Source organism: Rhamphochromis sp. 'chilingali', assembly GCF_963969265.1.
Source record: "Rhamphochromis sp. 'chilingali' genome assembly, chromosome: 5".
Lineage (NCBI taxonomy): Eukaryota > Metazoa > Chordata > Actinopteri > Cichliformes > Cichlidae > Rhamphochromis > Rhamphochromis sp. 'chilingali'.
The window spans coordinates 945039-956421 of NC_137932.1; the positions used below are offsets into that span (position 1 = coordinate 945039).

At 43.5% G+C, this 11383-nt stretch overlaps 1 protein-coding gene across 1 annotated transcript; it reads right to left on the bottom strand.

Moving 5' to 3' along the window:
• Positions 1–2296: 2296 nt before the first annotated feature.
• Positions 2297–4651, bottom strand: lft1 (lefty1). Its single transcript, XM_080883379.1, has 4 exons — positions 4310–4651; positions 3858–4104; positions 3490–3729; positions 2297–3081 (listed from the first exon to the last, which is right to left on the bottom strand). Exons 1-4 carry the CDS (start codon positions 4572–4574, stop codon positions 2760–2762), a joined length of 1074 nt encoding a protein of 357 aa, XP_080739505.1. The 5' UTR covers positions 4575–4651; the 3' UTR covers positions 2297–2759.
• Positions 4652–11383: the final 6732 nt, after the last annotated feature.

The following is an 11383-nucleotide window of genomic DNA, read 5'->3' on the forward strand; positions in this document are numbered from 1 at the left end:
GGAAACTGGACTCACACTGTGACGTTCCTACTTTTCTGTGGCGGTCTGTGTCTCTTCCACGGTTAATTCCCTTTTTCTCACCATTTCTGTGCCAACACTTTCTGCAGTACAATACTGCTCAGCTGATGCTGTCCAGGGTCTGGTACCACAGTGTGCTCCAACACTACAGGCAGAGGGGCTGAAGTGATCCAGGAAAGTTGGAGCAGCAGCTTTCAAGGCCGTATCAACCTCCTTTACTGCAGCTTCAAACAGTTAACCCATGTTGTTCCCTGAAAAAGGTCTTTTTGTATCGTTCTGAAACGGACATTGTGTTTCAGTTTTGGGATCATTTGTTTTAAACCTGTGGTGTTTCACCACTTACCTTTGTACCAGTTCAAGCTGTTCACTGGACCGAATGACTTCAACTGCAATAAATTACTGGACAAATCGGGCTGTTCTAAAACGCTGGAGCGTATGCCACATCGGGCATACACAGTAAACGTATTCCTTATTTGGAAATGAATTTTCTAGACAGTTTTTTTCTTATTGACACCAAATTTACAAACATGTATGATGATCATAACTTTTGCTGGTTTTATTTAACAACAAAACTGTTTGTTTGTTTTTTGCATTGAACAAATATGCATGCTGAAAATGTAAACAAAAATCCTGCTTCATATTGGAAGTACTTTCAACAACTTAGTGCAGAAATCTGAACATCAGATTCATATAAATGGGAAAAATGAAAATATTGTTTTAAAACAAGAGAAATGAAAATCATGTAAGATCAGCATGTGCATTAACAACACCGAGCACGATGCTTTGCCAGAACAGGTACAGATACCACCTCCGTGACATCATGTGGTACTTGTACCTTGCAGTGCAGACATCAAGGAGTGTTGTGCTCCTCCACAAAAGCTTTGTGTGATTTGCTCCAGCGTTGCAGCTCGTCCTGAGGCTCAGTTGCAGATCTTACCATTTAGCTCAGACGAAACAGACATGCTGTCACACGTCAGTCTTATATTTGTTTAAATATACTTGAATCAAATGATTAGGTCATTATCAGGTCTCTGGAGAACTTCAAGACATGTTGAGGAGCTCATTTAGCCGTTTAAATCAGCTGACACATCTAAAACCTGCGGGACACCGGGACCCTCGAGGCCTGGAGTTCCCCACCCCCGGGTTACACCAATCGTAAAGTTTACCCGTGCTGGCCAAAAGCTCCTGTTTTAGTGTAGGATGTACCTTTGTGCTGACAAAGTCTTCCCGGCTTCTTAGTGATTACAAGCAGGCAACATCTGACATCTGTCCCGAGCTGCAAAACACGAGCAGCCAGAAACTGCAAACCTCCAGCAAGAAAACCATCTCCCCCAGACTCACCAGCATGTGAGACGCTGCATCCATCATGACTTCATCCTGATGTTGTCTTAAGAACAAGACAGTTTCTTCCACTTTTTCTTCTTTCACTGTAATGTATTGTTGTGTGGCCGATTTTGACTTTTCGCACAGCGCTAATGACATGAAAGGAAAACATGCACCATCCACGTGTCTGTGAATGTGAAAGGCAAGGTTGAGCCACCACTGCTCACAATCACTTAAAATGACTGACAGTGATCGTGTCTCCTTTCCTGTAAACTTCACTATATAAAATTACTTGCAGAATCTTTTTTTTCTGTAAAAGGTTGAATTGTTACCCCCGTATCTACTGGGAAGGACTTTTGTGGTTATGTCATCATTTAAAGTGACATTTAATTCCAGCAGAATGGCACCATTGGTGAAGGACCACATCATGAAGCACCACCAAAGGTCCCGATAACTGCTGACCGAGTAATCCGGCCAAGAAAAAGACTGAATGAACAACAGAAGCATCTCAGAGGTGAGGCCGATACTGCATAAGTACTATTAAACATGTTTATATGCACATGTGAAGCATGTGTGGTCTTTCCTGTACCACCCGTGTTTCCTTTTCTTTTCCTGCTGAGGTGCGTGATAGATATTCACTCAGACAGCCAGCTGCTTGTCTTTGCAGCATGTTTACCCACATCAGCAGCATATTAGCGAATGACAAGACCTCCCAGTCAGGCAGCAAACAGTGCATTAGCTATTGGCTCTGATTAGTAATGTTTGGCCCTCTAAGCCTGCTGTAAACGCACGAGCTTCATGTGAATAGACTTCATGTTTCTCTGTAAGCACCCACGTAGCTCCTTCCCACTGCAAATAAAGCTCGTTTGACCTACATGACAGCGTGGCCTCAGTGTAACAGGTGTTATAAGTCATTAGCCAAATGATTTGCTCCGCATTACAACTTCCTATAAGTGCAAACAACAAGGCGAAAGACACAGGCAGCTGTATGTAACTACATTTGAATGTGATCATGAATGTGAATGGAGCCAGAGAGACGTGCCCGACAGCAGGGAGGAGGAGGAGCGACCAGGAGCTTTAAGTGAGACAAAATATTTTAATTTTCTAAACATAAACTCATTCATATTATTTACAGGTGGAAAATATAACACATCAAACAGAATTTGAATGACTCAACGCAGCTCACACAAATTCAAGTATAAAAAAAGGAAAAAACTATCAAAATGTACAAAATATATCAAAGTGCTTGTAGATGGAGTTTAGGCAGGAGTACTGAAACTCCGGGTAAAGGTCCTTTTAAATATAAAGTATCAGGTGTGCATTAAATATATCAACACTTCATTGAAAACAACACCACGCGTGTACTCAGAACACATCCCCGCCCCCAGTCTGGATTCTTACGAGCCTTTCCCGTGACTTCATACTATCGAGATGTTGTCCAAAGTGCACGCGCACCTTTCTACGATCATATTGGGAAATTCAGCCACCTCTATCTCGGTGTAGTCCCCTTTCTTCACCAGGTACATGATGGGTAAAGGCGCACTCTCGGACACCGTGCACCGCCGCTCGCCGTACCCGAAGTTGCGCTTGGGCTGCTTGCAGCCACCGGCGCACCTGAAAGCCTGGTACCCAGCCGGCTCAATGATCCAGTACTGTGTCCATGTCAGTGCGCGGAAGTTGATGAAGTACTCCTCTCTGCAGCAGGTGTCTTTGTTTTGGTTGTCGCAGTCACCGCGAGAGCTGAGGACGAAAAACAAGGAAAGTTAGCTGACAGCTGCTAGCATTAGCAGTAATGCGATTTAATTGATTTGTTTTGCGGGGGGGTCAGGTGCTCCAAAAGCTGTCAAAGGCCCCAAATTTCTTAGCTACGCCCGTGCTTGCTATGCAGTGGTCAATTTATAGACTGGTTTGTGTTTTCGGTTATATTACTTCAAATGACTTTGGATCATTCGTGATAGAGAGCATATGGTGCTCTTCAGTGCCAGTCTGTAATTTGCTGCTAGATTTCTCTGAAGCACGAGAATCTGTAAACCTCCGCCCCTTTGCCACCACGCAACACTTCTATTAACGAATGCAAATGCTGACAGGTAAAAACAGCACAGGGTTAATTGTCACACTGACACAATATCCTGTATTTCGCGCCCTTACCCGTACTCTTCGAGGTTGAGTGTGTAGAGGACGAGCTCGGGCTTTCCCAAGGTGTTGTCCGTCTGCTCCTGGGTGGTAAAGCGGACACTCTTGGCCATCTCTGCCGCATAACTGCCAGGTCTCTCGCCCTCGATCCACACCTCCAGGTGCATAGGTGTCTTCTGCTGTGTCTTGGACCAATAGTGCACCGCCTGGGTGACATCAAAGCTCTTCCAGCCTGTCTCGTGAATGGGGATCAACCTGTAAACGCGATGGGGGCAATTCATTAAAGTGAGCTCCAACTGATAACTAGCGGAGAAGAATACCGCTGTCTTTTAATTAAGATAGCAAGTTGATGGGGGGGGGGGCTAATTTAACGGATCCCTTACCGCGAATCTACCAGCGACGTCCGGTTGGATCCGTTGGGCAGCACCTCCACCCAGTAGATGCTGACCCTGGCGTTGCTGACGGGCCGGTGGCTCTTCCTCTCCACCGTGAATCGTTTGTGGTGGGAAGCCCGCTGGTAGAGCTTCAGCTCGGCCATGGTCACCTCACTATTATCCGGGATCCTCGCCTCCATGTCGAACATCACGCGTTGCCGACTGGTGTCAGAGTAGACGTACTCCCCGGAAATATCTAAGACACAAACCATTTCCAGCTTTTTAGTCAATTTCGCCTCTTGCGAAGGTTAAAATGACGTTTTTCATGAATATACACTGGTGCGTAAAAGTGCACCGGGTGTTACAGCTATTATGCACGTAAAATACTCTACAGCAAAATCGTTTTCTTTTCTTTTTTTGAATCTGCATGCTCCATTTGTTAAACATTTAAAAGTGCCTACCTGCATTGCCGGGGATTCCTTTCAGGATGCCCGCAAGACTAGGCAACGATCTGCGCCTCCTGCTGTGGTGCATCTTCAGCATGCTCGTGTACTTATTTCTTATATGCGCCGGAATCACGAGATTTTCCACATCCCTTTTATGGATTCTAGGAACTTCATCCATCCCAAGCTTCTGTAGCAGTGCGTCCTTCATATCCTGATGCGTAAAAGCCTTAACGAGACCGAAGAGAGCGGCGAAAAGGACACAAGCCCGAAGGAAATCCATGACGAAAGAGAGAGAGAAGGAAACTTCAGTGTGACAGACGGCAGCACAGTAGCGCAGGAGAGACAGAGTGTGTCCCTCTGACACTCCTCTGGTCCCTTATATTGTTGCGGGTCCTCCCCGTCTTTCGCACTTTGTCGATGGGGGCAGGGACCCTTATCAGAACAAAGGTGCGACAATACAGCCCCATCCTAAACAGGATATCTAAGTGGCCATACTTCAAACAGCAACAATTAAGACTTGAGGGCCATCCGTGTAATTTCACCGCAGTTATGTTTGATGTGGCCAGAAGGAGGATTTCTTTAAAATCCGTTTCTTGCTGTGTATTTAAGTGACAAGACAATCACGTGATCTTTGTTTTATGTGCTTATATTTTTGCTTTTACTTGATTTTGAAAAGAAGAACACTGTGGAGAAGAAGGGTTTTATTTGTAGCAAGCTTGTCGTATTTGAAGTGCTGAAGAGCTTTTTTGGTTAAGTTGAACAAATGACCGTTGCTGTCTTTATCTGGACACTAATTTCTCTTAAATTGGAATACTGTCCTCCCACGGTGTGTCCTATGCAGCTACATATGTGCCTCAGACAGACATTACTTGACCCTGTGAACCTGAAGTGCCCTCTCCTCCTTAGCACCCTTGTCTGCACACACACACACACACACACACACACACACACACACACACACACACACACACACACACACACACACACTCTGATGTGTACATTCCACTGGACAATGTCAGCCTGGGCCCAGTCTGGCAGCAGTTTGTCACACGATGGGCTTAACTTCTGTCTGGATGGCTGCAGAACCTTTTTTATCCAGCAAAAGGGTCTAAAACCAAGCAGCATGTTCACCTTGAGTCTATAACAAGCAAGGGAGTGAGTGGGTGGGGGGTCCATGGAGAAGGAGTGCAGGGCCTCGAGGGAGGAGGGGACGCTAGGGGATTAGATGTTTATTCGGACCCCTGTAACCCATTCTAGGTCCACTCCAGCAGATTAAAATTATTAGCCAAACAGACAGTTTAATCCAGGGGCTGTATGAGAAAGGGAGTGTGTGTGGGGGGAGGCAGGGGGTGGATGTGGATTGGGGCAGGCTCTTCACAAGTTGGTGATTATCTGATTCCATTGCGAGGATTTGCCTTGCCTTTTTTGTCACACAAACATTAGAAGAGGGTTGCTCTCACTGGCTGCCCAGAAGCTCCAGGCTCTGGTTGTGTATTGGCCGTGTTTGCTTAGAGATGTCAGACAGACTGAAGGAGCACACAGGAAGAGCAAATGACAGATGACTGCCAGACCCGCTTGTAGCAGCTCGAGAGGTTGCATCTGCCCAGTAAAGACAAATTATTAATTAGTGGCAGAGCCCCAGTAGCACATGACACGGTGCACGTGTGTTGTAATCTTTGAAATGCATTTATTGGAAACGGGCTCGGCGTGGCTGCGTGTGTGCAAAGGTAAAGTACGTGTAAGTGTGCAGAGGGATAATCAGCGGGTAACAAATAGATGTGATCCATCCTGTTTATTTCAGTTATACTAAAAACGTGCGTCTGTGTCGGGATCCTGCATTGCAGCTGGTTGTAAGTCAGGTTGTAAGTCAGGGCCTTTGGCAGGGTCCGTGTGTGCCTGTGTTTGTGTTCTGATTTTGATGAAGGTCAGGTTTGCAGTTCGGTTTGCTCCTGATTTGATTTTATCCTTAAAAAATGTTCTTTTGTGCACTTTTTTCATTATTATATATGTATGTGTGGTATTTGTCACACTGTGAGAGTTCATCGCTTCAGAATGGCACTGTGGTATAACAATACAATACAAACGTGTGCACGGTCATGCACATATCCAAAATCCCAATAAGCAGATATTTTATTAAAGTTAGCTTTAGAAGTTCACCGTATCACTTCCTGTAGTTTTTCTTTTGCTTTATTCTAAACTCTAAAAAATTCAGTTTGTTTAATAAAAAAGAAACTCGCTTAATTTTAGTTCATTCTAACAGCGTCAGTCTTTGGTTTCATGATATTTAATATGTATATATAGATATTGTGTTTTTGGTTGGGACATTTGACGTCTGTGGCATTCTTACAACCCAATTAGTGGAAACAACATTAGTCACCAGACACTTTGTTCATTTTATTCATTTAAACGATGAGACTCGTTAATTAGGCTTTAATCAACAGTCTAAAGAGACCATGTTCAGCCATTACCCCAAACTACATGTTGTTAACTCTTTGAGGTCTCAGTGAGGATTACAAGTAACCCCGACTAACCTGAACTCAGCCTAGACTCCAATAGTCCAACATCTGAGCCACAGAGGGGTGACGTCTTGTATTCGGCTTCTCTGGCACGCTTTAAAAACTATTTGAAATTGTTTGTTTCCCCAAAATATGAAATGCTTTTTTGTTTTCTTCAAAGATTACAGCTGGGATTAAATTAAAAATAAAAAGTATGCCCAAAATGCTGACTTAAAGTAATTTGATTACATGTACCTGTAAATGTTCCATGCCATTGGATAAATATACATTCAGTTTATGCCAAGCATGGTTTCCTTGACAATTCATTAACAAACAAACCTTTGACTTCATTTTTTTAATTTCAGTTGCATTTTAATCAAAAAATGTAATTTGTGTTTATCAGGGTTATGACTCATCACAGACTGTTACAGGGATCTTGAACATAAAATAAAGTGGTGTTGTTCGTGCACACTGATGGTATACTGTTACTTCTGTTTTCCTTCAAACACCGAAGGAAGGATAAAGCTGCTCAAAAGTGTATGCTAATGATAATAATCAGCGCATCCTCCATAACAAAGAGCCACGGGTGAGGTCCAAACCTGTAGACTGTCTGTGGTCAGCAGACATGTAAATTCCAAGCAAATCTTGTCCAGTCCAGCCAGATGCCAGTCTAAGTGCCTGCTCTCCACAGCCTAAAATACTCTGCTGTCCGCTCTGCCTCACATTACAACCCCTAATTTGGGAAATTAAGATGGCCTTTGTGTGATATTTCTCAGTCCTCCTTCCTTCCCATGACGCTCAGAGACGAGCTGCCTAGTTCAAAGCCGCATCTCATACACTCATAGGTGCCATTTCTTTTCAATCAAAGGCCCAACGAGCTCCTTCAATCCACAACGCAGGTGTTAATTAGTATCCGCCCATTTGCATTCAAAAGCAGTCCAATTTATAGGTCAATCCGTTCCATTTGCGCAGCATCAGACCTCCCTGTTTCTGCTTTGAATGCGTATACAGGAAGAGGGCAGAGGCGCAGTTTGGTTTGCGCATTATGTTGTAGCATCTCATTATTACGCGTCTCCCTGGGAACAAGGCGGAGCTGCTGCATGCTCCAAAAAGTCAATATTGAACTTGTGTTGGTGGTCACGGCAAAAGCCCCATTATGATGCGCTCGAGCATTGTCAATCACTGCTACTGGCCGCCTTATCTCCACGCCAAATATTTGGAGAAATGAACCGCACTAGTTTGCACATTAATGGTCCACACCAGCTCTTCTCTTTCAGCTCCCGCAGACGCGTCTGGATCTAAAGCTGGCTGCCAATAATCATCGATCAGTGCGTGACAAAGACGAAGCGCTAGACCCGTGCAGGGCAATACTGTTACTGCCCTCCGCGATGTCGACCAACCGCAGGACGGTTTAATTGCATTTCGCACAGCGAATGACGGATCAGTCAGCGCAGACATGCGCGTTGACCCCGCTGCAGACAAATGGGATCAGACACGTTTAATTAGGACTATCAGTACATATTTTCATTGGCTTTTAATTCATCGACAGTTGTGATGGACTGAACCATCGTGGCTCCTAGGAAATATTTCAAAATCTACAACCCGATGAGGGAAAATCTCACGCAAGAAATTCAACAGCTCTGTTGTGCAACTTACAAAAAGGCTCGTGGCTTTCAGTAGCTGTGCTGAAACGGTTTGTACAGCAGAGGACGCCGTGCGCAAGCGCGTAGAGGCTTTAAAGGAAACTTCCACCCCGAAACCCCCATTTGCGCTGTGCTACGTTCAAAAGATCCGATAATCATGACGACGTTAAATAGATAGCAGGAAGGCAACATCGACACTTGGATTGATAGCATCATCGAGGAAATAAATATATGAATAAATGTACACTTAGATCTCTTTATTGCCCTTATTGCTTTGTCCTATTCTAATTAGACCACTTGTGAACATAACAGTTGAACTGAATTGTTCATTGTACGTGACTTTTAACAGGATACTTGCAGTGCTTAAATTTATTAACCTCCTTGTCAAAAAACAAGAAAAATATCTCAGAAATCTGTCAAGCACTTGTTTAAAATGACCTTATTTATTTTATTTTATTAAGAGTAAATGTGAAAATTCATGGATAACAGCAATAATTGTAGTTTGGCATTAAAAGCAGCATTTTGATTTAACAGCTTGCGCACACTGGTCGATTAACCATTACAGAAATATCAGGAATGACTTTGGTCACTGTGACACTTTAGAGCAGAGATGCTGACTCGTTTTACATCAAGGGCCACAGGTAACCCACAGTGATCTGAAGTGGGCTGGAGGAGTCAAACTAGCCTTTCTGTGACATTTAACCACATTTAATCCCAGAGATATGTGCATAGAACATAAAGAATTTCAACAGCACACGTCCGTTTTTCTACATGAAAGATGTGTAAAATCACTGAAAACGATCATATTTATATAACACAGTTTTTGTTCATTCACAGAAAATGTTCTTTCCCCCCCAAAGTGTCCACAGTACACAGCGGAAAACAGGAAGTTGTCTGCCATTTATTTGTTTATGCATTACTTAAATACTTTGGTGTAGCATGAATGGCCATGCAGGAATCTTAGTCAGCAGAAAACGTCATATAAAAGTTATAAATACACAGTTTAAAGTCCAAAAATCCATCCTCGCAGTCAAAGTCGTCCCTGCAGTCGGATTGGAGGCTTTGGCGGGCAGATTCTGGCCCCGGGCCCTATGTTTAGCACCACTGATTTCAAGTAAGTGTTGCATAAACCTTACATGGGCTGGTGTTCTAATAGATGTGTAAAGCACTGTACGCCGTGAGCAACCATCACTGCTGTTTTACATGATATTCATTCTTTCACGACAAAATGACACCAGATTGATGCGAGGACAAAAAGAGTCCGAGTGTCGACCAGGAAGGATTTCACATTTCTACGAACTTTCAAGACCCATGTCACACAAACTCTGATGTGATCAAGTCTGCTGAAGGACAGAAGCATTTAAAAGCATTTAAAACTAACTATAGACGCTTTACATGAACATAATTCACCTACCAAACACGATATTAATGAGGACTGAGTGTCGTATCAGACTGATTAGATCCTGTTCATCACATACTTCTAAACTACCAGTGCAGGAAGTGACAATTTTGGAAAGAGAAATAATAACAATCCTTCCACGTTAAAGTGTTGTAATACAAATACACCTCAGTATATGCAGTGAACGCACCGAGACCGAAGGCGCTCGGTTTCACTGGGTTTGGCAAAAAGATTGCGAAGCGCTCAGAGCGACCTGTGACAGGATTATCTCAGCAGACGCCACATGATTTCTGCTTTCTCACCACACATCGTTTCATTTTCATGGTCGAGCTGCTCGCTGTCCTGAAGCATTTGGTGCTGTGTGTTTTTGAACTTTACTGATAAAATGTGCTTACTTGTGAAGATTGAACATGCATCGATAAAATGGCAAACGGACGCGTTCAACGTGAAATGTCCTGATCACATGATCCACATTTGAATGTAATATCCACGCGGACACACGAGACCCGTTTCCAGCAACCATCACGCCTGCTGGAAGTGAAGGTTGTGTGTACTCCTCCCTTTCACAGCCAAACTGGGCCAAGAGTGCAGAGCTGTGCAGAGTAACACTGATGATTGGCTCTCTGATGGGCTCGGTTAACTGTTCAATCCAACAAGGGTGATGAACATCTCCAAACAATCAACAATGAAAACTCAATCAAAGCACAGCAGTCTCAGTGCAGGCTGACAAACAGAAGCAAACACAGCAAGTGTGTTGGAAATATAGCAACAACACTTGTGCGAGGAATTGTGTCTATTAACAAAAGCACTCAGACGTAACTGCACTGCTTCAGAATCAGAATCTTTATTGACATCGTGCTTTCAAACAATGAAAATAGTTTGGAAAAATAGTGAAAAGAGGGCACTTTTAAGTGTTGTGTACAAGAATATAAGATAAGACTTTATTGATCCCACAACGGGGACATTTTTGCGTCACCTCAGCTCAGGTACAGATATCAGAAGGAAATACAAAAATACAAATAAGTACAATCAGTGAAAAAAGTAAGATAACACACTACATACAATGGTAGCATACACAGTATGTGATTATGGATATGGCTGGAAATATGGAAGACATAAACTATATAGCTTGATATAGCTATTGTACCACTACTATATGACATCAGAGTTGATTTCCCTTTAATCAGGTGACTGCGTCTTATATGGCACGTTGTTGTGCGCTTACTTCATCACATCTCGTGTCTTTCTTCTACAGTCAGGGGGCCCTGAACTATTTATTTTCTTAAGTATGGAAGTTTTATGTTCCCCTTTGTTGGGGTGTGTGGCCTCAAACACCTTCTCCTTCTCTCTCCGTCTCCCTTCCCCCAAACATTCAGCTGCTTAGGCCGTTATTGATTACTGGGTGCACTTTGAGCAGTGATAAGCACTAAAGGGATCATTTCCAAACAAGGAATGATCAGTTCAGACTCTGAACTACATGAAACCCCATGCACTGTTTCTATGCAAATAGGGAGCGAGAGCGTGCCACACAGACCCTTTTTGTGTCAGACAT

Excerpts from the sequence above, each read along its gene's own strand:
- lft1 (XM_080883379.1), bottom strand. The coding sequence starts at position 4,574 with ATGGATTTCCTTCGGGCTTGTGTCCTTTTCGCCGCTCTCTTCGGTCTC. Across the intron at positions 4,105-4,309 it reads AGGAATCCCCGGCAATGCAG|ATATTTCCGGGGAGTACGTC; the intron begins GTAGGCACTTTT and ends TTTGTGTCTTAG. Across the intron at positions 3,730-3,857 it reads ACGTCGCTGGTAGATTCGCG|GTTGATCCCCATTCACGAGA; the intron begins GTAAGGGATCCG and ends TCGCGTTTACAG.